General features: G+C 49.1%; 1 protein-coding gene across 9 annotated transcripts in view; it reads left to right on the top strand.

Annotated features, from left to right (window-relative positions):
• The window catches only part of ARMC9 (armadillo repeat containing 9), a 150,412-nt gene extending 124,177 nt beyond the window's left edge, over positions 1-26,235 (top strand). Inside the window, exons 21-26 of one of the 9 annotated variants that reach the window (XR_009055080.1) lie at positions 4,936-5,051; positions 9,868-10,004; positions 15,242-15,371; positions 22,419-22,591; positions 24,119-24,277; positions 24,424-26,235. Coding sequence is in view for 5 of the 9 variants with exons in the window: in XM_057745322.1 (XP_057601305.1) it covers positions 4,936-5,051; positions 9,868-10,004; positions 15,242-15,371; positions 22,419-22,591; positions 23,785-23,924 (696 nt within the window). In the remaining 4 variants the exon portion in view is untranslated. Of the gene's footprint in view, positions 1-4,935; positions 5,168-9,867; positions 10,005-15,241; positions 15,372-22,418; positions 22,592-23,784 lie in introns of those variants that run through there. The other 8 variants (XM_057745323.1, XM_057745324.1, XM_057745322.1 and 5 more) reach the window with 8 other exon arrangements.
• The last annotated feature ends 966 nt before the right edge of the window (positions 26,236-27,201 follow it).

The following is a 27,201-nucleotide window of genomic DNA, read 5'->3' as shown; positions in this document are numbered from 1 at the left end:
TGATAGACTTAAATTTTCTCTTTTGGCTTCACATTTAGTTTTACGGTAATGCTGTGTAAATTTTTAGGATTGTTGTTAAATTTGAGAAAACCTTCTTCAAACCTTTTTTTTAATATTTATTTATTTATTTATTTGGCTGTGTCCGGTCTTAGTTGTGGCATACAGGATCTTCAGTCTTCGTTGCAGCACTAGGGCTCCTTAGTTGCAGCATGTGGGATCTAATTCCCTGATCAGGGGATTGAACCTGGGCCCCCTGTATTGGGAGTGCAAAGTCTCAGCCACTGGACCACCAGGGAAGTCCCTCAAACTTCTTTCATAAAGAAACTGGGAGCTTTGAGGGCATTTCAAATTTTCTCGTGCACTAACTCTTCATAAATATTTTGATGATGTAGGGAATTCCTAGAAGCCACTTCCATACAAGGACAGCTAGCAATTGTTTGGCTATGCACAAAAGTGATTGGGAATCATATTTCCCACTAACCCCAAATCAAATGTCACCTGAATTCAATGCCCCCTTAGCTAAGTTCCAAAGTGCCTTTGGCCATTCCAACACCATGAGAGCAAGTATGGCAAGGGAAGTTGGAGCAGAAAGAAACAGCAGTATTAAGTGACTGCAATTAAAACATGCTACCTTTGCAAATTTTACAAAAACATATGACCATGTAAACACATTGCTGGGGCTTTTTTGGGGGCCATGAAGCTTCGGTTTCATTAGCACCGTGGGAGCTCTGGCTGGTGCATTGGCCCTTCATTCACATGCTTGTTGCCTCTTTGTCATAAGATGATGGATGCAGCTCCTGGCACAAATCATGATAAAGTCAGGAGGAAGGTCCAGTGCACAGGCCAGCCAAATCCACCCCCTCTACAGTGGTTTCCCCGACTCCATCTGGCAACCTCCACTTACTTCAGAACTGGGTCACATGGCCCCTAGCTGCAAGGGAGGCTGGAAAGGTGCTTTTAAGTAGATGCATTTCTGGGCCAACAAAATCAGAGAGCTACTGGTCAAGAAAGAGAGAATGAGTATTGGGTGGACAGCTAGCACTGTCTCCTTTAGCTTCCAGGATGTTTTCCATGTGTATAGATAGACAGATGTATTGTGTGCCTGTATTTTCTTACAAAAATTCATACTGCTCTATAGCATGTCATAATTGCTTTAAGTGATTCACCAATACTCAAAAACTAGTAAATGGGGAATTTTCTACCTAAATTGATATGTGTTGATCATCTTTTGCTACAGAATAAATTACATTCAGCTAAGTCATATGCTACATTTTTTTTTAATTGTGGTTAAATATGCTCTATTTTTTTAGTAACAGAACCTTTTTTCAAACAGCATCTCCATCTGTAACACAGATAGAAGCTGAGTTCCTTTGATGAGTAGGGTGGTTGTCAGGAACCCTTTCTCTTCTCTCCCAACAGCCCCTGAAGCATTTCCGTGGAGCTCAATACAGACAGTACGTTGTCGGTAGATACACTTTAAGACCTTTACAGCCCAAAAAGTCTCCTTGGCAACCGGGGCGCCCAGAGAGGGCCCTGGAGCCCCCATGGGCCCCTTCGTGGCTCCCCGTATGCACAGTGGGTTGTGAGGTAAACGGGGAAACAAGCCCTCTGGAAAGCACTGCTCTGAGACGCCAAGTGCCTAACAGTCTTCCTGGCCCTCAGGCCAGCCCTGTTCACCAGGGACCATTCCTCAGGCCTTCTGACGCACTGGTCAGTTCTGCCCACACACCTGACCCAGTTTCCTCTTACACTGGAGAGGACAAATACCACCCATCTTAGATGGTTTCTTTTTTTTTTTTAATAAATTTATTTATTTTTTTATTTTATTATTTATTGGCTCTGTTGGGTCTTTGGTGCTGCATGCGGGCTTTCTCTCTTTGCAGCAAGTGGAGACTACTCTTCATTGCGATGCGCAGGCTTCTCATTGCGGTGGCTTCTCTTGTTGCAGAGCACAGGCTCTAGGCACACGAGCTTCAGTAGTTGTGGCACACGGGCTCAGTAGTTGTGGCGCACAGGCTTCATTGCTCCGTGGCCTGTGGGATCTTCCCGGACCAGGGCTCTAACCTGTGTCCCCTGCGTTGGCAGGCGGATTCTTAACCACTGAACCACCAGGGAAGTCCGAGATGATTTCTGAAGTTTTAGGCAAATGGTGTGGCTGACAGGGTTTTCCAGAGGCTGAAACACTCTTAAATATGTGCTGTGTTCTTTTGCCTCTAAGAAGGAATTGGGAGGATGATGGGGGAAGGATAGTGGAGACGGGAGGAGGCAGAGAAGAGACACTTGCAATCTCCCTCTTCCAGGGCCTAAGACTGAGCCTTCCTATCTTAGCCTCCTGTAGAAGGACCTGGGTGTCCAACTGGCATAATGAAGGGGAAAAGAGAAGGCCCGGGTAGTCCTGAGGTATCATTGAATATTGGACTTAAGGAACCTGACCCTAGATACTAGTTGGGGACAGTGGGACAGAAGGGAAGTCAGAGGAGACAGCAGTATTGTGACGGCAGTTAAACTAGCCTTCTTTTGCAGATTTCCTAAGATGTTAAGGGAGATGAAACTGCATGTTAGGTCTTATTTGGGAAGCTTAATTATGTTCCATTTCCTCCACGAGGTTCGAGGCCTCCCACCTCCTCCCCTGTCTTCTCCCCTTCGTACTCCCTTCCCTCTCACCTACCCCTTACCAACCCGCCCACCCCTCCAGCTGGTAGGTGTCCCCACAACACAGGTGAGGCCTAGCAATTCTCTCCCAGAGGAAAGTGACCCTTTTTTTCTTCTTCCTACCTCAAATACTAGATAAACCCGAATAACTTTTCAGCAAAAATCAAGAAATCAAAGATATAATTCCAATTACTTACTTTTCTGATTTTTTAAAAAACTTTTTATTTGGAAATAAGTATAGATTCACAGGAAGTTGAAAAAGTAGTACAGAGAGGTCCCATGCACCCTTCACGTATCAAACCAGGAGATCAATGTTGGTACAATCCACAGACTTCATTCAGATCTCACCAGTTTTACAGTGATTTCTTTTTTAAACAATTTTTCTTAATTATTAGCATAATATAACCATATTACAGAAAAGTTGGAAAATAAAGAGGAAAAAAACTATTCTTTGTTCACTGTCCTATGTAGCCACTATAATCATTTTAGTGTTCATTTCCTTCCAGTCTTTTTGTGTACTTTTAGCACAAGGAAAGCATCATTTATGTATAATATAACTTGACTTACAATGTTTTAAATAAACGTTTTTATTCATAACCTAGTCTTTATCATTGTAAATGGCCATATAATATTTCAAATGAATATGCCATATTTTAATTATTCCCCTGTTACTAGACAGATAGTTCCAGTTGTCATCTATAATGATTTTGTAAGAATCAGCTTTATTTAACATCTTCCATATTTTGGATTCTTTCTCTAGGGTTTAACACCCAAGGATATGAACGTTTTAATGACTCTTGATATAAAATGCCAAATTACTTTCCAAAAGAACTGTCTCAAATTTCCATGCCATTGACATTTTTTTAATATTATTTTATTTATTTATTTATTTTAGCCACGTTGGGTCTTTGTTGCGGTGCAAGGGCTTCTCATTGCGGTGGCTTCTCTTGTGCAGCATGGGCTCTAGGTGCACAGGCTTCAGTAGTTGTGGCATGTGGGCACAGTAGTTGTGGCTTGCGGGCTCTAGAGCACAGGCTCAGTAGTTGTGGTGCATGGGCTTAGTTGCTCCGCAGCATGTGGGATTGAACCAGGGATCGAACCCATGTCTCCTGCATTGGCAGGTGGATTCTTAACCACTGTGCCACCAGGGAAGTCCCGCCATTGACATTTTAAAATACTGTCAGAAGTGGATGGAGTCATTTCTTTAATTGTCATTCATTTAATAATTGAAGAATGATAACTTTTTTGTAAAGTTGTAGTTTCTGCTTACTTATAAAGTTGATCATTTTTTCCCTCTCTTTACTGGTGATATTTTTTATTTCGTGATTTGGCTATTTGAATTCTTTGCCGAGTTATCTATTTAGTGTTTGACTTATTGATTTGTAAGAACTCTTTATCTAATGAAAATCTGAACCTTTAATCTGTTAAGTGTGCTGTAAATATTTCTTCCCAGCTCATTGTTTACCTGTTAACTTGGTTCATTGTTAAAATACTGTATGTGTGGAAATGTTAAATTTTTGTGAAATCAAATCTGTCTGTCTTTTTTCCATTCTCACTTTCAAAAGTCAGTCTTCTCCAGAGATGTGATAAGTTACTATATTCAACTGTTTTTTTCTCCTTTTTCCGTAGTTTGAGTTTGGGTTTTTTATTTCATACCAGTAAACAGTATAATATGCAACTTTAAAGGAATTTTCCCCGAAATTTTCTCTTTCTCTGAATAATCCATGTCATGATTCTTCCTCACTTCTTTGCAAAACATCTTACTACTGTAGATTATTTCTCCATCGAATCTGAATGAGATCCTTGCTGGGTAGAGTATTCTTGGTTGTAGGTTCTTCCCTTTCATCACTTTAAATATATCATGCCACTCCCTTCTGGCTTGCAGTGTTTCTGCTGAGAAATCAGCTGTTAACCTTATGGGAGTTCCCTTGTATGTTATTTGTCGTTTTTCCCTTATTGCTTTTGATAACTTTTCTCTGTCTTTAATTTTTGTCAATTTGACTGCTATGTGTCTTGGCATGTTTACCCTTGGGTTTGTCCTGCCTGGGACTCTCTGCACTTCCTGGACTTGGGTGGCTGTTTCCTTTCCCATGTTAGGGAAGTTTTCACCTATAATCTCGTCCCATATTTTCTCAGGTCCTTTCTCTCTCTCTTCTCCTTCTGGGACCCCTACAATGCGAATGTTGGACTGCTGTAGCTTATTAAATGTAGTGAGTTAGAACGTGTAGGTCAGCTCTCAGTTAGATGATTTCTCCAACCCCGTTTCCTCTTTGCTTCCACCAGATCATGACCAACACAGGGAAGGCGAGGCGGAGAGGGGCAGCCGGCGTGCAGTGGGGCGGCCCCGAGCCCCTGTGCCGGCCAGTCACCCCCAGTGGCCACAAGACCGGGTACCCAGTGTAAGTCCGGGCTAAAGGAGGCGGGGATTTGCTTTTTTAAGCTTCATTTTAATTAATTGCAATGTAAGATGTATGTATTTTAAAAATTCAAAATAAAATGTTCATATTGAAAAGCATTTATCTCTTTATTATTTATCTTTTGGGGATTTTTTTGAAAGGAAAGAGGTTAAGTCTCCCTCTTCCCCCCTATGTTTCTCAGGGTCTCTAAACCACTTACCGCCTTTTTCCAGGAGAAGCCTGGTGTAGGCCAATGTGATTCTGAAGGAAAGGACCAGAAGGAACAGTAGGTCTACCCAGAAAGGACTCTTGTTCCTTTCTGCAGCCTCTCACCATAGCACCAGGCCCTTTTTTGGGATGGAGTGTCACAGTTTAAGGTGCCATCAACTTATTTCTAGATGACTTTTTAAAGCAGCGATATGCATTTTTGGCTGCCAAGCTTTATTCATCCTTCGTAGCCTTGCTCCTACCCTATATATATATATATATATATATATAAAACTAGTCTGGTTATCCAGAGTCTCTGGTCTTCCTGGGGACCTGGGGACCTGACCCCCTGTGGGCTCTGGGAGAGCCCCAGGGCAGGCAGCCCAGCTTGAACACGGAAAAGCCTCTTCTGTGGTCTGAGAGTCCTCTTCTCCTGTCTGGAGAGAGTGCTGAGAGAAACAAAGGGTTGTAGAGAGCAGGTGAAAACCTACACTTATTCATGCAACAAATATCGGCCATAAAATATTGCAAATGAATATGATGTGTTTTACTTAGTTATCCCCTATAGCCGGGTGGTTTGCTTGTTTCCAGGTTTGCTCTGTAGTAATTTGTCATGAACAGCCAGGCACCGGGGATACAGCAGCAAACAAAACACAGAAAAGCCTGCCCTTGTAGACCCCTGTGCACGGATGCTGAGGACCCCGGAGCCCCAGCACCCAGATCTGGTGGAGTTTGGTTGCCCATCAGGAAACCTGACCTGTAAATATTTCAGGGCCCAGGCCATGCATGGTGCTCTGAGATCTGTTTGATTTGATTTCAAAACAAGTTATCATGTGCTTCATATGTCAAGGTTTTTCTTTTTAATTATTAATGTGTAAACTAATATCATGACTTTTTCTCTTAAACCTACAACCAGTATTTTTTAACCTACAGAAAAGTTGAAACAATTATTACGAGGAGCTTCTAGCTGTTCACGTTTTGCCACATTTGTGCACTCTTTCTCATCCACCCCACCCCCACCCCCCCGGGTTCTGGCTCGCTCTCTCTCTCTGTGCATAATATATAATTTATACTCATACAGATTTTTTCTGCTGAACTGTTTGAAAGAAGGTGGCATAGTTTCAGCACACATCTCCTAAGAATAAAGACGTCCTTTCACTGAACCGCATTATCACACCTGAAAGAGTTAGCATTAATTTAATAATATAGCATATAAATATTCTCAAATTGTCCTCAAAATATCATTTATATCTGAGGGGTTTTGTGTCTGTTTTTTTGGTCCAGAACATAGCCAAGTGTCAACTACAAGTAAATCCAGCCTATAAATGTAATATCTTTTAGAATGGAAGTAGTAAGAGGAATTAATGAAATTCATCTTGCTTGAAATGGGAAAGAGGACACTGAATCATCATTTAAAAAATTCTTTTTGAATTATTTTTTAAAGTCATTAAAACCCCAGCTTCACAGAGAGGCAACAGTAACATAAGCATATTTAATCAGGAATAAGGGCTAAGACAATCTAATAAATACAAAATATAACCAATGGGCACAGTTAATTCTTGGGTCAAATGTTCTACCCCATGGAGAGGGACATTTTTCCATGCCTGGGGAGCACTTGTGGCTGTCCCTGACTTGTGGAAGTGGTCCTTGCAAGGAATAAGAGCACCTCATTTTCCTGAAACAATGGGCCTTCCCACTCTAATGAAGCAATTGCCCTCACCAGCTCTGTCCATCGGGCCAATTTAACGAACATTTATATCACCTCTGTGTGCCGGTTGCTAGGGGTGCAAAAATAAACGATGTGGTTCCTGCCCTCAGGAGCACACAGAGCAAGCCACCTGGTAGGAGAGAAAAACAGTGGCTGGAATGCGGTAAGTAGGTGATGGGAGAGTGTAGGGGATCCCCGCAGGCAGGCAGCACAAAGTTAACACTCAGGATCTTCAGGTCAGCCTCTTTAAAAAGGTTACACAACTCTCCGTGCACAACCAGCGCCCTCTGATAACCCAGTGATGCTGAGTGTAGATAAATCAAGCATCTCAGTGATCGCTGGGACGCCCTGACAATATGCATCACACGCATTCCAGACACCAGTACTTTTGGAGTCAGTAATCTCACTCCAAGGATTTTACACTGAGAAGTAATCAGATGTTGACAGATATATATACATCTATATATAGATGTATATATACATATGCAAACACACACACACACACACACACAAGGGTATTTATTGAAGCATTACTTATAAAATGAGAAATAATCTAAATGCCCAAAATAGAAGGCTGGTTAAATTATTATCCACACGAAACAGTATTGAAAGTATCATTTTAGAAGAATATTTAAAGCATGGGAAGAGCCTCACAAGACGTCGCTAAGTGAAAAAGCAAATTATAAAATAGTGTGGATCTAGCCTGCTGGCCACATACAGTGATCCCGATTTTTTTTTTAAGTATATAACTTGCATTTTTGGAAGAGTGAAAAGATATCACATGTTAATAGGGATTGTATCTAGGTATTGGGAGGGCGAGACATTTTATATTTTCTATATATTTTCCTAATTTTTTGAGATAAACACTGATTTTAAAATCAAGAAAAGAGAGGTTGAAAATAATGAATACAGTTGCCCCTGTGCAACTCAGGACCCTCCATCACGCAGCATCGGACAGGAGCCTTCCTCCCACTTCCCCTCTGGGCCTCTAGATCCCCTCTTCCCTGGAACTGCCCAAACGTGGCCAGCTCACTTAGCACCTCTTTTGCTCCATCTTCCACCTCCCTCGCTGCCTTCTTTCCCAAGGCCTTCCACCAGGCTCCACATCTCCCGGGCTCCCTCACCCTCTCGCTCTCTGGCTCCTTCCCTGCCCGTCCTTCTCTCCCTTCACGGCCCACGTGGTCTGGCGGTGACTTCCGCAAGTCACTGCTGCCGCCGCCACGGGTGACCTCCCAGTTTCCAAGCCCAGAGGACACGCGCGGTTGCCCCTGCTGGCCAGCCTCCTGGGAGCTCTCCCGCCTCCGTCCCACAGCCGCTGTGGGCTGGTCCTTGACCCTCACCCCTCTTCCTCCTGAAACCCTGTGTTCCTCAGGCCCTGTTAAGGACCCCATCCTATCCTGCTGGTTCTCCGGTTTCCCTTACACTCTGCTGACACCCCAATTTCTCGCTCCCGCCCAGACTTGCCCCCAGCACTAGAGGTCTCCCCACAGCACCCCCAGTTCAGCACTTCCTGGATGCACACCAATGTCTTCTGATCCCCCTGCAGCAGGGAATGGCGTTAATACCCGCAGACACCCAAGCCAGTATCCCACCCCAGGGGCCCAACCCTCCCCTTCCACCTGGCCTCCTGGCTCCGGCCCCTGCTCTCTGCCTTCCTGAGCCATCTCTTCCTCCCCAGGCTGGGCAGAGCCTCCAGACCATTCTTTTTGCCATGGTCCACCCTCCATGACCATAGACACAGTGATCCTTCTAGCACATCGTCATGGAATCTCATTTCTGTGACTCCTGTTTCCCTTAGGGACCAAACCTAGTCAAACTCTGGTCGACCAGGTCCTTCTTAATTGACGCCCCCCAGCCTGAGCCCTCAAAGCCCCAAGTTCCCCAGGATACCCTGTACCCTCCAGCCTGCATTTTCAGGGGCAGTAAATCTTTCTGTAACAAAGCAGCATAAGTATATGCTTTTTTTTTTTTTTCTTGCCTCTTCTTGCTCCATCCTGCTTGTTCATAGTGCTACCTCTGCCGGGAAATGTTCCCTCTTTGGGCCCCTGGCAAACCCAGCTCAGAGTTCAGGACCGGCTGAGTCACACACATCACACACAGGCTTTTCTGCCCCACCGGACAGTTAGGTGTCTGTTTGTCTTTGCTGCTGGAACTGACATTCAAGAACAGCCATTTCATGGGGCACAACCCTAGGCGGAGTGGGGACAAGCCTGTCGTGGTGTGTCCCCATGGAGCCCTTGCTGGGGCAGGAGGCTGGTGTCTCCTCGTTGAAGGGGCGTGAGTGCTGTGCTGCTGTGAACACCCTGCAGAACCTTCCTGGGGGTCTGCTGAGAAGGCCCCCCTGAGATGCCGCCCCGCATCCTGCCTGCCGCTCTGTGATGTGCTCGCCCAGGTGCCCAGGGCAGGTCTGCTGGACGAATGAGTCTCCACCGACCCAGGTGCCAGCGTTAGGCACGGCGCACACCATTAGATGCTGTGCCGGAGAACAAGCTCTTCCCCAGTCCTATCTGTGCCAGCTCTTGTCACGGCTGACATGACATGTCACGTCTCTTCTGATTGAATTCATCCCTTCGCTAATCTGCTTCATCCCTGGAGGAAAGCCCAGGAGACGGATACTTTAAATTATTTGGTTGAGATGTCAGGCTCCCATGTCACTCAAAGCCAAAAGAGCCAATTGTGTGTTAGAAAAATAATAGCCGTTTCACTATAAATTTATAAGAGCTAACAAGAGTGAGGTAAGGACACTTCCTGTTTCTTGAAGAGATTCAATACCTGCTAATATCAGTTTGACAAAAGACTTTCAGGTATTTCCACTTCCTGTATTTATTTGTGATGCTACACGGTAGTCAGCAGTCAAATATCTCCTATCTGTATTTATTGCTGTTTTTCATTTTTTTCCTCCAGGCTGGAAGACCATCCCATCTCTCCCCAGATGGCCCGACATGCCAGAAACGGTTGCCTCCCATCCCTGCCAAACGCCCACCGTCCAGTCTGTAAGGGGGTCAAGCCTGGTGCCCCTGAGCCTTGCTCTTCCTCTTCACGTAAGAACACGGGCAGCAGGTGGGGGGCAGTTCTGGGACTGGGGGGAGCACTGGGCCTGGGGACACCTCTGGGCCTGGGGGCAGCTCTGGGACCGGGGGCAGTACTGGGAACCGGGGGCACCTCTGGGACTGGGGGCACCTCTGGGACTGGTCATGTCTAGAATCTTATGAAGCAGCAGCAGTTATAGACCCAGAAATGCCTCACCCTCACACCTGCTCCTGGGAAGCCCTCCGATCTCAGCCACTGACCCATGTCGTGGAGGCCCACAGGCTTACGACCACACCGCCAGACCTGACCATGGGCTTTTCCTCTAGACCCCTTCTCTCAGAGCGCTGTGGCCAGTGCTCACATCTGCAAGCTATTTGAGTGAGATTTCCAGCTAGGGAAGCCGTATTCAATGTGAGATTTTGAAGTAGGAATCTCAGAACAATGTAGATCTTCGACCAAAACTTTGGCGCCGAAACTCTGGTGCTGAGGTGGTCATCCACACGTTAGAAGGCTGAACCGAGTCAGAAATGTGCGGCTAGGAGCAAAAACTACCTGGATCCAAACACATTTTGAAGCATCTAGTTGAGTTCATCAGAGACTGATGGGGGATAAAGTAGTTTTTAGATGCCAGAAAAAATATATATGCTTTGAATTAGAAATGTACAAAGTTTTTTTTTTAATTTTCAAGAGGAAATTAAAAGGATATGAACAGATCAGATAAGACTCTAATATCTATTCAGTAGGAAAACAGCAGAGGAACAGGTCAGATTCCAGTATGAGAAACATCTGTGAGCTTTTATAATCTGCTCACAATTGGATTCAAAAGCTTCTGATCCACAATTCAGAGCAGTAGACCTGTCACAGAGCTGAAGGAAAGCCAGGTTATTTGGTTACCCTGGGAGAGGGTCTCTTGATTATAAGCAGTTTTAGAGGTTATCTTTGATCATCTGTTATTTTACATGTGTTTTGTTAGAGCTGCAAACCTTAATATGCCTTCCCTAAAAGACGATTAGCTCAATAATTTATCCAGAGATTTCTGCTGCCAGGGTGGAGGTTTTAGGTGGTCTAACAATTTTTGTCAATTTGACCTAATGCCATTGAGTTAAAAAATTTCAAGTTCTATAGGCCTGGACTTCCAAAAAGTTGCATTTAGGCTAACTTGTTTATCAGTAACATCCTTGTTTTACCCAAATGACCACCAGGGTGGTCATCTGTCTTGCACTGATTGTCAGTGATTCCTATCTTTTGGAAAGGCTTGTCGTGGTGTTACCTGCAGGGTGGAGGCACGTGAGGTTGTCAGGGATGGAGGTGACTGAGTGGCGGCAGATGTTGCTGGTGATGTGGACGTTATTGTTAGTTTCAAGCACAGTTGCTTGTGGCCCTGGCAAGGTCGGTTCCTTGCATGAAAACAGTGGGCACCCCCAGGGCACGCATCCCTGTGATCACCAGCTGCTCCCAGCGCCTCTCCCTGGGGAGGCAGCAGCTGCTTGCCAGCCCCTCCAGATGGGCCGTCATGCTGTCGGGGGCACCCATGAGTCTGCTCTGAATACTGAGACCGTATTTTTCGGGTCACATCCTCCACCTTTGTTCGCGCAGACCTGGCTAGGAGCCCATCTACTGCCCTCCTGCCTCAGTGGACTCCACTACACTGACCCCCAGTCCGACCTCACTCCACCCACAGACACCAGGCATATTAACCTCTCCCCTCACCCCCAGGCCTTCTCTCCCCCTCAGGCCAGCACCCTAGTTCTCCTTTAAAATCCTTTTACTTGAAAGTTCTGCCCTTGGAGAGGCCAAGCTTTCAGGCCATCGGCTTTCCTAGGGTCATTTAATGAGCGTGAATTCCATTTCCAGTGTAGATTCTTTTTTTCCTTCCTCGCCCTTCCTCAGCCACCCCAGGCAGGGCCTCGCCTCACCCGTGGACCAGTGTCAGCTCCCCATCCGGTCTCGCCACCGCCGTTTCTTTGTGTTTTCACACAGCCTCCATGCGAGGTTGTGTGCAAATAGACTTCAGCCAATGTGCTTGGGATGCTGTGTTGAGACTGGTTCTGAGGCTGCATCTGGGCTCAGCCAACCGAGTGCCACGGTTGAGGGAAGGAGAGGACAGCGGTGGGTGACAGGGCTGTCCTGACCCTCACTGTCTCCTGTTTCATTCCTTCCCCGGCGAGAGCTGATCTGACTTCCTTTGACCCTTCCGTCCGTGCAGTCCTGCTCCTCCAGACCTTCCCCCACCCCATCCCGTCTCTGTTTCTGCTCACCTTGTCCCCCCATCCCATTCTGGCCTAGCCCGGCCGCTCCCCACAGGTCCCCTCGCACGTGACTTGCTACTGAGTCTGGCCTTCACTCATGCTGGGAATGAACGCCCCCGTGGGAACCCAGCATTGCGACCCACACGTCGGGTTTGTTCAGGACTCCCCCTTCACACCTGTGCACTCAGTCAACACTAGAGCCAGGACTCATGAGGAGGAACCTGTGGGATCCTCAGATGGCTTAACCAGTTGAATGCGGCCCCAGAAAGTACATTATTTTTAAGCAAAGGACTCAGCCCCACAGAGCCAAAAGGAAATAGTTCCCAAGAAAAATAAGCCAAGAATGTGACTTAGAATTTTGCATGATATTGGCCTGAGGAAAGTTATTCTCATTTCCCCATCAACCAAGAGTGGGATATCAAAGTCACATGCCTCGTCAGTGGCCCCTGGAGGGAAAATGCCAGCCTTGTTTGAAATGGATGAACAGGGAGGAAAACGGTGGTTTGTCCCAGGAAGCCCCAGATGGTCGCACGCAGCTGCCCTTCTCCTCCCAGCTCTTTCAAGTGGAGCTGTTTTTCAGGGGGTCACGGAGGGTGCTCTGAGAGTCTGCCGTGTGGCCTAAGCAGAGGAGGTAGGCGAGGAGGGAGGGGTGGCTGCTGCTGGGTGACTGAACCGAGAAGACCTCAGAGGGTCTCTGGAGAGCCCAGCTTAGCTCCTCCTCTCTCCTGCCAGGCGGCTTTGCCGCCTGTCTCCCACCGCCACCCACCCAGGAAAGCTCCGGATGCTGGAGGGCTGCCTACCCCTGGAGGCCATCTTGTAACACCATTAACGCTCGTGCAGTTTTCCATGTGTAGCTCAGCACGCGTGTGTGGTTCCACTCAACTATGATTTCGTACACCCACGTCTGGTCTCCTGGGCTTTATTATAAGCCCATTGAGCAGAGAGCACAGACAAGCGGGCCAGTTGTCCATTGAAGAGCAGATCAGAGAAGCCTGAAATTCTAGTTCCAGTTCCAGTTCTGGGTGGAGACTGTCCAGTGTGGACTGTAAATAAAGCCACCCTTTGGGTTCCGTACCAGAAGCAGAGTCTTTGTTTGGGTCAAAAGAGAGTTATCTGGAAGTCAAAACTGTGCCCCCTTGCTATGGGTTTGAGGAAACCTGCAGGGAAGATTCTTTTTTTTTTTTTTTTAATTAAAGTATAGTTGATTTACAATATTGCATTAATTTCTTCTCTACAGCACAGTGATTCAGTTATATATATATATATTCTTTTTTATATTCTTTTCCATTATGGTTTATCACAGGATATTGAATATAGTTCCCTCTGCTGTACAGCAGGACCTTGTTGTTTAACCATTCCATATATACTAATTTGCATCTGCTAACCCCAAACTCCCAGTCCATCCCTGCCCCACTCCCCTCCCCCTTGGCAACCACAAGTCTGTTCTCTACGTCTGTGAGTCTGTTTCTGTTTTCATAGATAAGTTCATTTGTGTCATATTTTAGATTCCACATATAAGTGAGTATGTGTATTTGTACCATGTAAGTATGGTATTTGTCTTTCTCTTTCTGACTTACTTCACTTAGTATGACAATCTCTAGGTCCATCCAGGCTGCTACAGATGGCGTTGTTTCATTCTTTTTTATGGCTGCGTAGTATTCCATTGTATATATGTACCATGTCTTCTTTATCCATTCATCTGTTGATGAACGTTTAGGTTGTTTCCATGTCTTGGCTATTGTAAGTAATGCTGCTATGAATATAGGGGTGAATGTATCTTTTTGAATTATAGTTTTGTCTAGTTATATGCCCAAGAGTGGAATTGCCAGATCATACAGCAACTCTATTTTTAGTTTTTTGGAGGAAACTGCATACTGTTTTCTGTGGTGGCTGCACCAACTTACATTCCCACCAGCAGTGTAGAAGGGTTCCCTTTTCTCCACATCCTCTTTAGCATTTGTTATTTGTAGACTTTTTAATGGCCATTCTGACTGGTGTAAAATGGTATCTCATTGTAGTTTTGATTTGCATTTCATGTGCCTGTTGGCCATCTGTATGTCTTCTTTGGAGAAATGGCTATTTAGGTAGGGAAGATTCTTTATATTTAAGATAAAGCAGAGGCCACCTTGCAAAGATGCTAGAGAGTTTTGTTTTGTTTTTTTAATGGAAGAGCTTAAAGGAGCTTGGATTAAGGAAGCAGTGAATCCAGACTCTGTCACAGTGTTGCTGTGAGAGTGACATGGACCCCTTTTGCTGTAGGAACAAGAGGAGGAGAAACAGGGCTGGAGAAGGAGGGGTCCGTGTCATTTGAAATACAGAACAGGCCCATCCCCAGACCCTTGGGAGGCATCCTTGGCAGTGTCATCTGGGGCTTCTCCCATCACTCCCTGTGATCTTGGGGTGACCCAGGTGACCTGGTCCTTGCTAGGTGGTATTAGGGAGGTTCCTGCCCCTCTGAGAAGACAGGGATTCAGGCCTGAAGGATCCTGGGGCAGCTCAAAGAGAGCCCCACCTCTGGGGTTGCCAGATTTGGCACATAAAAATACAGGACACCCAGTTGAACTTGGATTTCAAATAAACATGAATAGTTTTTCAGTGTTCCTCTGGGCCTCTGTGCATTAGTGCCAAGCAGGGGCCCAGGAGACAATTCCAGGTTTTGTTGGCTTTTCCGCGAGGGGCGGGGGTGGGGGGCAGGGGAGGGAGAAGATGCAGGGGCGCGGGGTGGTAGACAACAGAGCCGATGGTCTGTCCTTTCCTGTGCTGCATGCGTTCCAGCCAGGGCACCCATTGCATCCTCAGGTTATAAGTACATCAGGTGGTCATCTGGAAAGGTCCCAAGCTGCACAAGTAAACAAATCCCCTTCCATAGGCGCCAGGGAGCTGTGAAGGACTAGCCTGGGGTGTGTGCTTTTCTTGGCTTCAGGGCCCAACCCAGTAAAGAGCATCCTTAAAGAGCTTCCAGAGCAGAAGTCAACTGAGCTCTCTCTCCTCTTCCGCAGCTGCCCTCAATGCCAGGCCGGGAGAGTGGTTGCCAGCAGGACGTCAGGGCGAGGCTCGCCTGCCCCCAGCGGGGGCCCCGAGCCAGCCTAGGGAGGTGCCCCGTGCCCTGGACACTGGAGAGACCACCAGGTAGGGATGGGGAGGTGTCCTGGGAAGGCTTCTCTGAGGCCTAGCCTCTGACAGTGGAAGCAAAGGAGCATTTTGCTGGGATCTGAAGTGTGGTTCTGAGATCCTCAGGGGAGCATGGTCACCATGCCTGATAACCTCAGAGCCCAAGGGGAGGGACCTGCCTCCTGAGAATTATCAGCTGTCAGACCAGAAGGAGAGAAAAACTTATAAACATGCCCAAGCGACTAGTTTTAAGATCTGCTAGGTGAACATGTTTGGGAGGGTGTGTGATTTGAAGTAATTTGAGGTCAGTGTCCTATCTTAGCAGTTTGCTTTTGGAGAAGGTGGTATGGAGGGGAGAGAGATGAAGAATGAGGTCAGTAAAATGGTTTGGCTCAGAGGTCAGCTTCCTAAAACAGAAACTGAACCTCCAAGAAGAAGATAAAAGTTGTTTTTTCTTCCTCTGTACCAGATGCGTACAAACTGGCACTTGATGGGCTACTAGGGATTCTTTAGACTCTGGAAAGGACTTTTTTTTTTTTTAATAATCTCATAGGCCCCTTCTTCCAGATCTGAGGAAACCTGCTCAGGGGGAGGGGCCATGCCCTGGGCTCAGACCCAACCTGTCTCCTGACCACCGCCCACCACTTCCTCCTCACACAGCGGCCCTGCGGGCTGAGTGTTTCAAGACAGAGAAGCCAAGCTCCTGCACGGAGACACTGGGCTAGAGTCAGTGTTGAATGTGACTTCACCCTTGGAGCCTCTGAATTAGAGGAATTTTGCATAGACTAGGGAAAGACCTTCTGTTACTGTGTCAGCAATGAGCAGGCCCTCACCTCAGCTGTGGTCACGGCTGACTTGCCCAGATCAGCAGCTCCTTCAGCAGCGGGGCCTTGGGGAGCTGGGTGAGATGCGGGGAGGCCCCGCGTTCCAGGCCCCTGAGGCCTGAAGCCACCCGCCTCCTGCAGGTGTGGCCCCCTCACTGTGTAGGGGAGTCAGAGAAACCAGCCCATTGGACTTCCCCACATGGGGGCCTACCTGCCTCCCTACAGGCTCCCACTGATGGAAACCCCGCAGAAACAGGGATTCCTGCTGAGTTCTAGAAGACACAGGACACCCGGCGCTGCCAGCGTCCCTAAGAACAGGCAGAAGGCCTAGCAGAGCCGGCACCCACTGCGGGGGAACGTTGGAGAGAGGAGGGGAGGGGAGAGTGTGCAAGCCCACCCCACTGGGGCAGGCAGTGTCCCTGCACCTTCCTTTCCTGCTCCTGCTGTCAGGCACACAAGGGCGGCCAGAGCTTCGGGGCAGCAGAGCTGTGTGGGGATGAGCGAGCAGGACCTTGGGACCTGGACTGGGGAGGGAGCGGTCCTGGGTGTCTCTACTGGGCAGAGGGTGTAAGAGATGGAGCTCACTGTGTGGTCACGTGCTCCGAGACTGTCTCCCGCTGTCCTCAAAGACAGGGGCCACGTGTAGGGTGTTTGTCCCTGTGCTCCCACACCTGGCCCAGGGCAGATGCTCAAAATATGGGTTGGATGAATCAGGAGGAGAAAGGGAAGGAGAGAGTGGCTCTCTGTCTGGCCTTGACAACTCCTCTCCCTCTCTCTCTGTAGGGGGAGGGCCACCTCTGGCCCCAGAATATGAGTTGGCTGGGTGGGCCCTTGCTTGCGGTGGAAGGAAGGCCCTAGAGCTCTGGGTGTGGGTCACTGGTAGATGAAATGGTAGCCCTCATTGCTTAGCCCTGACTTTGAGGTGGTGTAAAGATAATTGCAGCTCCAGAGGCTTCCAGAAACTGGTCTTGCTGTGAAATTGCTTTCCTGGAAGCCAGGAGTTAAAAGGTTTGGACCCCACCATCCCACGGCCTCCCCATGATCAAGTTTTCCTTTTCTTTTTTCTATCCGTTTCTTAGAATCCTTAGCTTTGAGTAGCTGTTAACCAGGCTATAAAAATGCTTTTTTTTTAAAAAAAAAAAAGGCATTTATCCCAAGAAGAGCCAAGGCGCTCCCCCGGGAAACCTGTCATTCCAGACCTGGAGGGGCTGACCTGCACCTTGGAATGTGCAAGGTTGGTTTCCAGCCATCACCTCTGGGAAGGTGAAGGGCCGTGCTGCCCAGATTGTCACATGGCCTTGCCCACCCATCAGCTGCCTGCCATCTGCTGAGGCCCCGCTCCGCGAGGTGCTGACACACAGTCCACACAGAGATGCAAAGATGCCCAGCTGGACCAGGAGGGTGTTTGCCTGGACACTCCCTCTGTGAGGCCCAAGGGCAGGCGAGCGAGCGGGTTCCTCCAGTCGGAGCTCTCACTGCGGCACAGGTGTCCACCAGTGCCAGACCGAGATCAGAAGCAAACAGTGTCAAAATTCCTGTCCAGCCACCTGTATGGTGGCTTTTTAAAAATAAGGAAGAAAGAGACTTTATGTCTGCATACATGTTTTTCCCTCACATTTGTCCCAAAAAGATGTATAACAGCTCATGATGACATATACAGTGCATTCAGCTAAAAGAAACTGCAAGCTAAGAACCAGGAGGCCAGGGAAATCAGGGGGGCATGGCTGCGTATTTACACGTGCAGATTTGTACACACGTGAAATTTGCCTTCATCTGGCATGCTCTCTCCCCAGCCTGCCCACCCCTCTCTGGGCTTTCTTGCAGCCCAGATGGAATATCCACAGCAATGACCAAGAGCCATTTATGAACCCTGATGAGCAGGGTCCACTTAGGGGAACCCCAAGCGCTTTCATTTGTCTCTTAATGCAGATGGAAGCTCCCTCTGGAGAACCAAAGGGACGGGGATCCTCTGCCGTGGGAATCTCAGCTGTGGGATTATGACTTAGCAGCATTCCAAACACAAATAAAGATTAAATATCTCCAGAAGCCTTTCATTGCTACTCCCTTCCAACACAATGTTCCTATTGATAAGCAGAGATGATGTAAGCGGGCCAGGCTTCTCTAATAAATAATCACCTACCTTGCAGGCACCTCCCAATTTACCAATATATTGAAGTTTAGCTTTTACTAGGACCCAGCATTACGTATTCCTGTAGTAGATTACTTTTTTCTAAGTCGTAGATGACTGCCATCCATGTGCTATTTCCACGTGCTTTTTCTGCTCTGCGCTAATCTGGCCTCAGCTCCTGCCAGACCATCACCATTTCCTGACTCTGGCTGCCCAGACCGCTGAGCTCACCATTCTGGGGGGTAAGGGGGCTGGGGCCACTCAGGGGCCAAGCTGACCCTTACCGATAGCCATCCATCCCTGCCTCCCACAGCATCCTTTCCGGGGGACCCTGATGCCATCATGCCTGCAGAGTTCAGTGACAGTGGCCAGCACCCTCCGTCAACACAAGCACTTCCTGCAGCCCCCCAGGGGGGTGTAGAGAACCTCATGGAGCGGGGGCTCTGCCAAGCCAAAGGGTGGCGCCCTGGTGTCTGCCAAGGGCCCCTTTCTCCAGGGCCAAAGGGAAGAGCCAGCCAGAGGGAGCCTCTGTCTGAGGCTGCTCTTTCCCCAGCAACAACACTACCCTGGACAAACAAAGGTCATGTCCTAGGGCAAAGAAGAGGCTGGCTTTTAAGGTGTGTTAGTCAGGGTTCTCCAGAGAAACAGAACCAACAAGAAGTATGTACACAGAGAGATTTATTTTAAGGAATCGGCTCATGTGGTTGCAGAGGACTGGCAAGTTCAAAATCCAAAACTGATTGGATGAGGCCCACCCACATTCTGGGGGGCAATCTGCTTTACTCAGAGTCCACCTACTGGGAATTCCCTGGCAGTCCAGTGGTTCGGACTCTGCGTTCCCACTGCTGAGGGCCTGGGCTCAATCCATGGTTGGGGAATTAGGATCCCGCAAGCCTTGTGGCGCAGCCAAAAATAATACCAAAAAAGTCCATCTATTGAAATGTTAATCTCATCCAAAAACTGCCTGCACAGAAATAATCCAGAACAATGTCTGATCTGATACCTGGGTGCCAGGGCCCAGCAGCGCTGACACATAACGTTAACCTGCACAGAAGGGTTTGCGCATGCATTGCCAGATTGCTCTCGGAAAGGATGGGGCCCTTTCCTGGCTGCCCTGGCTTGGGAGGTTATAGATTCCCAGCCCGGCTGCCCAGACTTCTCTCTCCCTTCACTTCTTGGCAGCTCACCTCAGCTGCCCCGACCCTGCAGCTCGAGCTTGCTGCCCGTGCGACCTTCCTGCCCTCCTGGGCCTGCACATCTAGCCCCTCCAGATCTGGCTACCGTGTTCCATGACCGTGTGATGGGACATCCCCAGGTGACCCAAGGCTGACCCTCTGCCATTACCGCTGCCAGGAACAGCCTCAGGGCTCGCCTCAGTAGTTTTCACTAGCGTCTCGCACTTGCTCCTTCTTAAAATGTGATGGGGCTACATTTAAAAACCGTCAAGGTTTTTATGTATGTTTTACCGCAATAACAATGATAAAAATTAGGGAGTTCCTTGGTGCTCTAGTGGTTAGGATTCAGGGCTTTTACTGCCGTGGCCCAGGTTCAATCCCTGGTCAGGGAACTGAGATCCCAAAAGCCACGAGGTCAAGAAAGGAAAAAGTAAATATGTGTATATATGTAAATTAGAATAGCAAAATAGGAGAAAAAAAATCATTTGAACCAAATAATATTAAAGGAAAACCACCTCCGTAGCCCGTATGAAAAGTTTGTATGTGTAAGAAAAATATTAGCGGTTCATGCCTGTTTTCACACAATTGCAGTCAGACTCACGTGCTACTCTGCGTTCAGCCTTATTCTGTTCTCTCTCATATGCCTGAGTAGTGCCCATCTTTATTACTTATAATGATTATATACTCTTTCAGCTGATCAGCATACCATAATTTATGACACCTTTGCCCTAACCAAAGGTCAACTAGACCAAACTGCTGCTCTTAGGGACTTCACCTGGAGGGAACAATGTCATGAGTGACATAAGGATACATTTACTTTTTAAAGAAAAAAATTAAAGTTTAAAGAAAAGTCATAGGGCTAAATCTCCTCTATCCTTTTCAACCTGGCATGAAAGATTTCTTGTCTAAAGTATGGGCAGTTTTAATGCCAGTCTCTTTTTTTTTTTTTTTTTGAGTTTTATTGGAGTAGAGTTGATTTACAATGTTGTGTTCGTTTCAGGTGTACAGCAAAGTGAATTAGTTATATGTATACGTATATCTTTTAGATTCTTTCCCATATAGGCCACTGCAAAGTACTGAGTAGAGCTCCCTGTGCTGTGCAGTAGGTCCTTATTAGTTATCTATTTTATATGTAGTATAAGGTCTGCCAGTCTATTTCTAAATTTGCATTCGGAGACTTTTTAGATATTTAAATTTCATAGTTCTGATTATTAAAGTAATAGATTCTCAATGTAAAAAATGGGAGGCATGTAGAAATGAATAAAAAAAATTATGCAGTTTCCTCCCAAGTCTCACTCCCCAGAGCTGCAACCTCCGTTTACGGGGCACTTTACCACAGCTGGGCCCGGAGCACAACCACACTGAATCTTCCGAGCTGTCCTATAGAGAACATTATACGGATGAGGAAACTTAGGCTCCCAGAATGTCGGCAGCCTGGCCCACTCTCCGTCACCAGCTAGAGAGCAGCAGGGCTGAGAGTCCAGGCCCTTCCAGCGAGCCCACCCTCTGGGCCCCCACTCGACTCCCCGGCCACCAGATCCTGCACTTCCCACAGTCCTCAGCCCTGAGGCTGGCCAGCATGTCCTTGTCCTGGTGGTGCAGTAGGGGGACCCCTCACTCACCAAGCTAACAATGTCTGCTGTGCACCCACTATGTGCAGCCCAAAGACTGAGACACCTGCTTACTGAAGGGAGGCCAGACTAGGAACGCCTGCTGCCTGCTGGGAGCTGAGCTTACATCTGCTCATTCAGTGGTGAAAACAACCCTGAGTGACAGCCCGGGACTCCAGTCTTCAGAGTTACTGTCAGGAAAAAGGGTATATAAGTAGCAAAGGCCCCAGAAGTCAAGGTGGGAATGCGTATAGCTCAAAGACAGCCCCAGAGCAAAGGGCTGGGTGGAGGCATCACATCCCAAACCCCAGCTGCAGTGGCTGTGGGCGCTAAGGCATGGCCTCCTGTCCCTGTGAAGCTCGTCTGTCGGGCTGGGGTCCTGAGGGCGTCTGGAGAACGGCTGGCTATAAGATACCACTGGGTTCAGATCTTGGCCTCCCTATTTGCTTGTTACGTGTGTGACCTCGGGAAAGTTTACAAACTTGGAGCCTCAGTTTTGACATCTGAAAAATGAGGTTGTCATGCCTGCCTCACAGGATTGTTTGGGGGCTACATGTCACCTTCCCACTGAGGCCGTTCCAGGCTACCCACATCTGAAATCAATTTCCAATTGCTATGATAAATTACCACAAATTTAGTTACCTGAACAAACACAAATTTATTATATTACAGTTCTGTAGGTTAGGAGTCCTACACGGGTCTCAGTGGGCTGGAATCAAGGTGTCCACAGGACAGGTTACATTCTGGAGGTCTAGGGAAGAATCTCTTTTTTGTCTTTTCTGGCTTCTAGAGGCCTCCTGCCCTCCTTGGCTCATGGCTCCTCCTCTGTCCTCAAAGCCAGCAGATTGTGTGTCTGTGCCCTTTTTCCGTGGCCATACCTGTCCCTCTGACTCTCTTCTGCCTCTCTCCTACTCTTAAGGACCGCTGTGATTACCTTGGGCCCACTCCAGTAATCTAGGATAATCTCACATCTGCAGCCTTAATTTCTCTTTGTCATGTAAGGTTCCAGGGAGCAGGACATGGACACAATTGGGGACCGCCACTCTGCCAGCCACACCTTTGCTGGCCATTTGATCTAACACTTTAATATCCTCCCAGGTTCTTTATTCCCCTTCCTTGTTTCATCTCCTCCTTAGCATCTATTTCCCTTTCAACATCTCCCTTCTGCCCTCAGGTGTGAGTTCCGTGGGGCAGGGATTTACGCCTCTGGGCGCCCTGCTCTACCCCACCCACAGCCCATGCCCAGGACAGTGTCTGCCTGGCATGTTAGTGCTCAGAAAAGGGAATCCTTCCTTCCTCCTGTGACTTTATTGCACATTCTGTTCCAGGGAATTTACATCAGACTTCTCCTGCAAGCCCTGGGCCCCCCGCACGCCGGAGATCCTGGAGTTGAACCCACCCAAGGCCAAGGCATCCGCTCTGGCCCCTCACTTCTCCTCGTGTGGCCCTCAGCAGGCCAGCCGCCCTGGCTCCATAGCATCCTCCACGAGGAGCCTGCAGAGTAAGTCGGCCTGCTGGGAAGGGCACTGGGCTATCCCGTCTGACTCGTGCTCCTTCTGTGCCCACCAGACCAAGGCCCACTTCCCCTCCCCACAGGACCAGAGCCCTAGCTGCCCGCTTCCTTTGCCCCAGGGACTGGTTCTTCATTCATCTTTCTGTTTATGAAATTGCCCTTGGCCTCAGCAGCTCATACACAAGCTGGCAGAGTGAGACCTCCAGGCAGTGCCACTCGGAGATTAGATCCCCCCGCGTGGGGCTTGCAGGTCAGCCCTGAAACCCGAACCAGCCTTCTGGTGCGAGGCAGCCAGCCACTGCTCAGGGCAGCTTCGAAATCAAACAGGAGCAGGTGCTTCCTCGCAGGCTGGGCGGAGGAGCTGCCAGAGAGACTAAGACTGGGGTGGGCCCAAGGGGCCCCCCCTCTGTGCCTGGGGCCACCCTCCTGCCCTTTTGCTCACAGTAGAGACCCTCTCTGCCCCCTCCCAGTCGGCCAGGTGACCACGCCCCACCTCTCCCCAACTGAGCCTGGACCTTTCTGAACGGCTTTACTGAAAGTAAGGGAACACGAAAGAAAAACCTAACAAAAGAATGTCAAGGGGCACAAAATTAGTCACACTCAGGATGTACGCAGTCCTGTGACCATGCCACCCCCCTCTCTTCCTGACGGGGCCCTGGGCGCTCAGGCCAGGAGCCCTCAGCGGGCGGGGGAGTGGGTGGTGGCCCTCCCGCCCTCTTCTCTCAGCGCCTGTCTGCTGGGAAACACACAGGAGAGCCCCAGCCCCGTCTCCCCACCGCGGTGCTTCCGCGCCAGCAAGTGCAGGGAGATCGTGGCCCAGAGAGAGGCAGGCAGGCCGCACCATCCCTGCCCGGCCTCCAGGCCGCACCGCCCCTGCTCACATTACCACAATAGCAGCCCCCGGGAGCTGCCGGTCTGGGCGGCCGCGCGGGGTGGGTGACTGCAGCGGATACACGTCCCTGCGGCCTCCACAAACACAGGAGCTGTTGCCAGCGGAGCTCACTGAGTCCCCACACCAGGCAGCCTGCTTCCTGTGAGGAAAGAGCATGGCCACCGAGTCAGGCCCGGATACAGAGCAAGTGACCCGGGAGGGAAGTGTCCTGTTTGCACAGAGCCTGTTGAAAGGAGGGCTTGTGTGGGACAGAGGGGGCTCTGTGCTGAGACCGGCCTGCTGCTGGCAGCTTGCCTGGCTTTTCTTCTCCAGGCAGCCAGTCTTCCAGGAAGTGAGGATGGGTTCTTGCCCGGTGTCACCGTCCCATTGCCCAGTGACCAGCCAGCTTTCTGCTCTCGGCCCGCCAGCAGCTGCAGGGGACAGATGTGAAGAGACAGTTGTCCACGAGCTACCAGGTGGCTTCAGGAGCTGAGGAGGACCGCCCTCCAGGCATCCAGGAACAGGCCGACCGCAGCCCATGCCCCAGGGTCCTGCCGCTGCCCTTCCTGCCCGCCCTCCCCCCAGCACCCAGCCGGGGCGCAGCAGGGCCGAGCCCATGAGTCCGTCCCTCTCGTTCGTCTCAGGAGCTCGTACAGAGGAGCCAGAGCCAGACGGCTGGGCCAGAGACGGGACCCTGGCCTCAGTGGAAACTGGTCCTCCTCACCCAGACCAAGTATGAGGAAACAGAAGGAATTTACAATAATAGAAACATTCTCAAGCCAGCTGCCTGAGCAGCAGACTTGGTATGTTCTTTCTCTTTTAAAATCTGGTAAGAATGTGGTATGTTCCCCTCTATGGCTGAGAATACGGCTGTTCCATGCTTCTGCACATGTGTTTTAAGGACTCAGAGGTTGACCAGTTTGAAGCCCTTTCCCTGCCTCTGTTACAGCCGTAAGCACAAGCAGTGCCACTGGCCGTGTGACTGGTCCCCACTGGAGAGGCCTGTGCTCACTTCTTGCCATGGATGACATCAGGGCCCATGTCTCAGGACAGAGGAAGAAACTTCTCCTGCAGAGCCAGCAGTGTTACCCAAGCTAGTAGCAGGGTTTGACCTCTCCTAAAACAGAAATATTCAAATAAGATTATCAGTATTTAGAGGGCCTGTGGGTGGGGGGGGTGGTATGAATAAAATCACATGCTGTCCCCCAGGCAGTCCGTCCACCCTGGCCATGCCCATCAGCGGAGACATCTTTGTGAGCCCATGGATGTAAATAAAGGATAAGTGTTGCGTTTCTCAATGGGCTTCTGACTCCCCAGGAGAGCAGGCAGAGGAGGTACACGGAAGAACACTGGAGCAGGCAAGAGGCCAGATTACCCCTGAAATGACCGGAAACACATCTTGGGCGGGGACCCTGGGTTAATCTCATGAGTTCTTGGCAGTGGTGCCAGGCTGGGCACGTTAGTCCTCTGTGGTCATGTGACTGGCCCATCTTGATTCTCTGGAGATGTGTGAGCCTCTCTCTGTTCCTAGGGAAGAAGGTTGTGACGCACACTGCCCTGCCTTCTTGGGAATGTCTGCTTCCAGGCCCTCTGGACTCCTGGCTTGACCTCTGGAGGCGTAGAGGGAAAACACAAACGCTTCTCTCAGTGTTGTCGATATGGACAAACAGGAGAAGCAGAGACTGGGTCCCTGAAACGGAGGTGCTCTGCCGTGAAACCTTGAAAAGGCAGAGAGTGTTTGTAGATGAACAGCAGAGAGATATCGTGGAAAAATTTCTCCCATTCTCCCCAGCAAATCCGCTCCCTTCAAATTCCTCAGATGCCACCGACTGGCACAGCCTTGCCCGGCCTTGGCGTGGGAGCAGCCCCATCTCCACAATCCAGAGGGAGTCGGCAACTTATTCGTTACCACCCACAGTCTCCCTGATGGGAGGGCGATTTCTGTTTTCCCCCCAAGCCTGCAGATGAGCTCAAGTCTGATTTGTAGATGTCTGGCCATTTGGGGTAAAAAAAAAAAAAAGTGTGGGCAGACTTACACTGAGGTTACCAGGTGTCATCCAGGTGGTTCTCCAGGGAGTAAATATGGTCTCGGCCTGTGGGAGAGCCCTTTTGCAGACACACACTTCCACATCCCAAGGCTGATGGTGCAAAAGAGACTTTGTAAAATACTGACAATTCATGCGTAAATAGTCCAGCTATCTGCTGGCCTGATGGGAACTGGATATGAACACGATCTGACGGGGGCGGGAATCAAACACACAAATAAACCAAAACGTTTTCACAGGTCATCTGGAAACCAAATCATACAGCTCCTAGGATTTGTCCATGAAACCTACCCAGGGTGGCCATGGAGAGGAGTCTGGAACTTTCGAGAAATGGGGGGGCTTCAGGAAGAGTCCTTGTGCCCCTGGAAGCTGACCCCAGCTCTCTGGTTACTGGCCCCTAATTTCTCCTGAGTAGGACTTGATCTCATTTGTTTCCTTCACAACAACATATAAATGTCCGGCAACAGCTTAAATTATGACCCTTGGTGGGAATGTATTGGGCTGGTAGGGGTTTGGAATCCAGTCAGATACCAGGCTCGCTCGGTAGGCTGGAAAGGATCTGGCCCAAATCAAGGGAACTTTAAAAAAAAAAGCACAAATAAATAAGATTAATGCAAAAAAATCCATGACAAAATTTATCAAACTTTTAATAAAAACAGAAGCGGTGTGATCTGTGCTTCTGTGACCCTACCTTGCTTGCAGAACCTTAATCCCAACCCCGATTCCAATAAAGCTTTATTTACAAAAATAGCGCACAAGCCTTAGTTTGCTGAACTGCATTAAAGTATTATTTATCTCGAGTTTGGGGGCACCCCTTACATTTTGTGTGCAAGGTGAATGCCTCACTGGCCTCACCCAGCATCTGGGTCCCAGGAGGATCCCAGGAGGCCTCCCAGGAAAGGGGGGCGGGATGGGGGGGTGGCTGGGCCTGCCTGCCAGACCATCTTCAGCTCTCCAGACACTGTGGGGAGTCGTCCTAAGGAATGCTGCAGTTCTCTTCTGCAGGTAACAAACTACCCCCAAAACTTAATGGCTCAAAACAACAATTATTAGCTTCACAATTATCAGGCTCAGCAGTGGGGGCTGGGCCCAGGTGGGCAGCTCTCTTGGGCTTGGCTGGACCCAGGTGCACGTCCGTGATCAGAGGGCAGTCATGGGCCTCACTCATGTCTGGCAGTTGCCGGGCTGAGTCCTGGGTGCATCCTCCAGCAGGTCAGCTCGGGCTCGCTCACGTGGCGGTCTCGGGGCAGCAACTGCAGTGAGAGCAATTAAGCCCACGTGCTGCTCGGGTTTCTACTTGCATCACATTTGTTGCTGGTGCCACTGGCTAGCACACGGTCACACGGCCAAGGCCACGTCTGTGCAGAGGGACCGACAAGGACACAGAAACAAATCCGACAGGACCGCGGCAATCTACCTCAGAGTGGGCGTCCAGAACTTACCTCATGTCTCAGAACCAAATCTTTCAGCATGGTTTTTCCACCATGGTATAGACCTCTCCATTTTAATTCAATTCAACAAACGTATCCTGCAGGGCCGCTCTACGCTGGCTTGTGGACTGTTGTGATTTTGTTAAATTAACATTGGTTGGATGGAGCCCCAGTGAAAGGAACGTGCAGAAGAGAAGCTACGTACTCACGGTCCCAGGGGGAGGTACATGGCTCTCCTGGGGGGTGGGATGG

This window comes from Hippopotamus amphibius, chromosome 8 (genome assembly GCF_030028045.1).
Source record: "Hippopotamus amphibius kiboko isolate mHipAmp2 chromosome 8, mHipAmp2.hap2, whole genome shotgun sequence".
Taxonomy (NCBI): Eukaryota; Metazoa; Chordata; class Mammalia; order Artiodactyla; family Hippopotamidae; genus Hippopotamus; species Hippopotamus amphibius.
Note: the sequence above shows the minus strand (reverse complement) of the source record. Positions and strands in the feature narration are given on the sequence as shown.